Genomic DNA, 5,467 nt, shown 5'->3' with positions numbered 1-5,467 from the left:
AGCTTTTCTTCGCTCAAAATAAGTTTCTCCTCAAAATACAACACTTGCACCTGCAAACTTTTTTTACGTGCGTTCAGAATAGTGGCGCAAAACTAACGCCATAGATCAGTTGCTATCATCTAACCCCATCTCTAGCATATTCGTCTGTCACACCAACCCCTGCGTGTCTTCTTTCACTGTATGTATAAAGCTTCCCTGTGGTCTTTCCGTCCCTGGCAGCTCCATCTTTAAATCTAATGGTATCTTAGACATTTAGAGCTTGTGTTTGAATGTCTGGATCAGCACTTGAGGGAGTTTCTTTCTCTCTTTCACAGGAGCTTTTTAGTTGCTTCTGCTAATTTAGTTCATGTTCACACTTGCATTCATCCTGAATAACTCTGTGCCCCTTTCATCTTCATCTTTAAACTTTAGTTTTCCCCACTCTGAGAAATCTGGGCGTCACCTTTTATCAGGCTTCAGTTTGGAAAAACATGTTGGTTTTCTTTTACAAACGTAAATACACTGTGTCTCAAAGTGAAATCAAAGTGGTATACATACCTTTATTTCATTACATCTTGATTATTGTAGTTCATTTGCCTGAGCAGGTCCTCTCTGGATCACTTACCAGTGTTTTAGTACTCTGCTGTCAGGCTTATCACTGGGTCCTCTTAAGGTGGACAGATTATGTCTTCCTGCCTCCTCATAAAGTTTGGGGCTCAGTTTAAAAGTGTGCTGATCATTTTGAGACCCCTCCATGATCAGATGCCTCCATGATCAGTGAGCTGCTACATCCGTATGTGCCAGCTAGATCTCTGAGGTCTGCTGATCATTGCTGGCTGTACCACGATCCAGAAGACAGAATGAGACTGCCCTTTGGAGGCTGTGGCCTTCTTCTTCTGTTGGACCAAAGATCTGTGGACACTACTGTTACCATTTAAAAAGAAACTTATGACCTACCTGTGCAGACTCTGCTTGTAACTCAGGAATAATGGTAAACATGAACCTGTAGAATATTGTTGGGTTAACAGACATGGGGGCTAAGATTAACAGGAGTGTTGTTGTGGGTGTTTTTTCAAACCTGATCTAAATAGTAAACACACCTTAGATGTTTGTTAAGGTGTTACTGTTTGGTTTCTAGGTGGCTCCTGTGTTTGCCCAGGTAGATCAGATAATTTTACACTGTAAAAAGCAGCAGCTCGTCTGGCTCATCATGCTCTGTACTTACCTGCACGGACTGAAGCTGTTCATATTAGAATGCAGCCCAAACTGAAGCTCCAGAGGCACCGAGAGACAGAGCGCAGTAACTCAGCAAAGATTTCCCAGCACTTCATTGATTATGAGCGGGCAGCTGCATCGGGCAAGTATATCACCACAAAGGGCTAATATAGACTAACTTTGCAGTTTTATGTGTTTTTAATAGTCCAGCTGGCGATCTAGAGCAATCTTAAAATGTGCACAGAAACTTAAATCAGACCATCATCTAGTTTAGAAACGTGGCTGGTGTATTGACAGATATGTGCTTCTGTTTGCTGACGTACTGCTCTTTCATGTTCTATAGCAGCAATGAAAGGCACTGTTGAAAACCACAACAGTTTGGTGTTTCGTGTCTTTCTTATCAATAAACCATGTGACGTGGAACAGTCGGAGGATCCAGGGTCCATGTTCACTGATAACGGACAACCTGGTCATTATTAGCCATGGACACCATAACGATGAATGTTAATCTGTCCCCTGTGTGTCGCCAACAGAGACCAGCAATAATGCCACAGCCCAGAATGATGCTGGTGGTGACAGGAGATGATTTTGGCTACTGTCCCAGGAGGAACCAGGGGATTGTGGATTGCTTCCAGGCTGGAGGCATCTCCAATGTCTCGTTGCTGGTTAATGGCTCGGCTGCAAAACAGGCGGCAGATCTGGCTAAAAGGTAGCGTAGCCTTACACTGTATATGTAAAATCTAACACACTAAAAAAATACCATTTACAGTACATAATGTAATGTCTAGGAGACCAGAAATCTTTCACTTTTTCGTGCTAGTCCTGGCAGTTTCTGAAGACTTGCTTTGTTTTCCACGTCTTTTCGTTTTGTAACTCTGGTATTATTTTTTCTTTCATTTTCCTTTGCACTACACACTGCACCGGCTCTCTCTCATATATCTCTTTAAGCTCTGCTGCCAGAAAGACACATAAAGAAATTCTTTACCACCTATTTTAACTTTTTGGGCTTTTTTTCTCTTTTCTCTTTAGCTTTTCTCATGCTTTTTATATATTTATTTATATTTTTACTGCTTTATTTAAGTGTTTTGTTTTGCCACTTTTATATTATTAGTGCTTCGGCTACATGTAAGCTATTTTGTTATGGATTGTGTTTAACGTTTCGGGTGCTGTAACACAATATTTTCCCAGTTTCAGGGATAAATAAAGTAGAGTTAGAGCCATACTTTTTTTCCTTCCTCTTTACATGACCACAGTGAATTTCAAAGCAAACAGTGAAGTAAGACTTTCAGCTTTAATTCAAGAGGTTTAAAAAGTTGTGCCGTCAGCATTAATCTTGTTAAAATGACGTTAACGCCATAACCGTCAACAAGCTAAGCATGCTAACGTGTTAGCGCCATGCAGCCCCACGGATCTGTGTTAACTCGCTAACGGAGATTTGCCCCGTTAATGCGGTTATGGCGTTAACGTCATTTTAACGAGATTAACGCTGATCTTAGATGTTGTTCCCGGGATCTGCTGGAGCCACTCGCCTAGCTTGGGAGTCACCGCACCGAGTGCTCCGATTACCACGGGGACCACCGTTACCTTCACCCTCCACATCCTCTCGAGCTCTTCTCTGAGCCCTTGGTATTTCTCCAGCTTCTCGTGTTCCTTCTTCCTGATATTGCTGTCGTTCAGAACCGCTACATCGATCACTACGGCCGTCTTCTTCTGTTTGTCTACCACCACTATGTCCGGTTGGTTAGCCACCACCATTTTGTCCGTCTGTATCTGGAAGTCCCACAGGATCTTAGCTCGTTCATTCTCCACCACCCTTGGGGGCATCTCCCATTTTGACCTCGGGACTTCCAGGTTATATTCGGCACAGATGTTCCTGTACACTATGCCGGCCACTTGGTTATGGCGTTCCATGTATGCCTTGCCTGCTAGCATCTTGCACCCTGCTGTTATGTGCTGGATTGTCTCTGGGGCATCTTTACACAGCCTGCACCTGGGGTCTTGTCTGGTGTGATAGACCCCAGCCTCTATGGATCTTGTGCTCAGAGCTTGTTCTTGTGCTGCCATGATTAGTGCCTCTGTGCTGTCTTTCAGTCCAGCTTTGTCCAGCCACTGGTAGGATTTCTGGATGTCATCCTGGGCCTGTCCTTCCGTAATGGTTCTTCTTCTTGCTTGATGTCAGTGGCTTCTATCTCCTCCTTTGGCCAGCTTATCATCCCAGCGGGGTACCTGATTAGCGGCAGGATATAGGTGTTGATAGCCCGGATCTTGTTCTTACCGTTCAGCTGACTCCTCTGGCCTTGCCTGACTTTTCCAGGTGTTTGGCGGTTGCAAGTTTCTTAGCGGCCTGTTTGTGGTTCCCATTTCCCTTTGGCATTCATAGGAACTTGTAGCTGTTCTCCGTGTCTGCAATGTTGCCTTCTGGTAGTTTGATCCCCTCAGTTCTGAACCTTTCCTCTGTGTGTTATCATCCGACTACACTTCTACAGTTCGAATGATATTCCAATAAGACAATATAGAAAGAAAATAAGATAATAAGAAAAATAAGATAACTTTAGGATGAGCCAAATTTAGAATCTGGTATAGTCTTTAAAAGAAGGAAGCACCTCGGTCAGGTCATCTTCTAATTAGAAGGTTGGTGGTTTGATCTCCGGCTGCTCTAGTGTCCATGTCAAATATCCCAAAGCAAGATACTAACCCCAAGTTGCTCTCTGACGAATCCATTGCTGCATGTGTGTGTGAATGTTGGTTAGTAAATGGACTGGTTCTGATATAGCACTTTTCTACTCTGAGCAGTCAGAGCACTTTACTTAGTAAGCACTTACATAAAAAATAGAAGTGCTTGTCTGAGTGGGTGAATGAGGCAAGTTGTGTAAAGTCCTTTGAGTACAGTAGAAAAGCAAAGAACTAAATAACTAAAGGGAATGATTGCAGAATTCTTATCTTGGTTAATAAACAACTCTTTTTCAGTACCTACTCAAGTTAAAGTGGTGGGGTGTGGCTCGTGGCTCAGCTACAGGCGAGGGGTGTGGTTGACCAGAACAGCTGATCTCCATGATGGAGATCAGCTGCCTGCAGCTTGGCGTATGGAAAGGGCCTTGCATAATATGCAAACCAAAAGCTACAACCTGGTCCCAGGAAAGGGGAGGCTTGGCTGGCAGAGCTCATGGTGATGGAGGGGCCTCAGGCGGGCACAGCGGAGTTGGTCTGTTGCCACCAACTGATCAGCCTCGACATTACAGTGACACTGATGTTGGACCACCCGTTGTAATGGCCAAGAGTCGGTGGAGCGGATGCAACTGATGGAACAAGTAAGCGGCTCTGGGACCCATCACCCTTCTCCCTCTATTTCTGCTCAGGTCCCAGAGGCCACAGACACTACACCTCAATAGCCGATGGCTGTTGAGGACAGGGACACTTCCACAGACAGTGACCGTGCATGGATGTGGGACAGGTGTTTGGTATCTCCAGCCCTGTAACACTTCTCACTGGTCTGCGTGAGACATGCAGCGTACCAGTAAGGTGCCAAGGGGGTATGCATGGCATGCAATGGTGGACTCAGGCTGCACGTAGATCCTGGTTCACCACACCCTGGTTCAGCTGGGGGCATTAGTTGTGTGGATGAGGATATTGATTGACAATGACAGTTGATCTCACATGTAACAGTGGAGCTGCACCGTGATCAGGTCATCGCACAAGAGCAAAGTAAAAGGCCACTGGGAACTATGGGAATAGTGTTCTTTAGGTGAACCTCAGCAATTCTGAGGTTGAGTTGATTTTAGTTTCTGACCACAGCAGTTTCTTCTCTGAATCATTTAGATGTTCAGTGGCAAACTTCAGACAAGCCTATAAATGTGTCTTCCTGAGCAGGGGGACAAACAATTATAATGTAGTACGTTACCCGTGGTGTTGTTGGTGACTGTGGTCCGAACTGCCGTCAGATCATTAACCAGCTCCTGCTACATGTTTTTGGACTGATCCACCACCTTTTTCATGACTATCATCACTCTGTGAGGTACGATCCTGCATGGTGCTCCAGACCAAGGGCGATTGGTGGGACAGTCTGGGGGATGATTACAGCTTGTTTTGCAGCCATAGGACCCGGGTATCTCACTGCTAGTTGACCATGAACTCCTCTGTGTACCACAGTATTATAAAGCTTACTGTGAGGCCATCCTTCTCTCACCCCAACCAATCACAGCAGATGGCCCCGCCCCTCCCTGAGCCTGGTTCTGCTGGAGGTTTCTTCCTGTTAAAAGGGAGTTTTTCCTTCCCA

General features: G+C 45.0%; 1 protein-coding gene across 4 annotated transcripts in view; it reads left to right on the top strand.

Annotated features, from left to right (window-relative positions):
* The window catches only part of ydjc (YdjC chitooligosaccharide deacetylase homolog), a 24,282-nt gene that overhangs the window by 10,302 nt on the left and 8,513 nt on the right, over nucleotides 1-5,467 (top strand). For all 4 annotated transcript variants that reach the window (XM_005733640.1, XM_005733642.1, XM_013910957.1 and 1 more), the window contains one exon: nucleotides 1,728-1,903. In XM_005733640.1, coding sequence (XP_005733697.1) covers nucleotides 1,728-1,903 — 176 coding nt within the window. The remainder of the gene's footprint in view (nucleotides 1-1,727; nucleotides 1,904-5,467) is intronic.

This window comes from Pundamilia nyererei, unplaced genomic scaffold, assembly GCF_000239375.1.
Source record: "Pundamilia nyererei isolate P.nyererei 1_Seehausen unplaced genomic scaffold, PunNye1.0 scaffold00053, whole genome shotgun sequence".
Lineage (NCBI taxonomy): Eukaryota > Metazoa > Chordata > Actinopteri > Cichliformes > Cichlidae > Pundamilia > Pundamilia nyererei.
The sequence above is the reverse complement of the archived record's forward strand: the minus strand, read 5'-3'. Positions and strand labels throughout refer to the sequence as shown.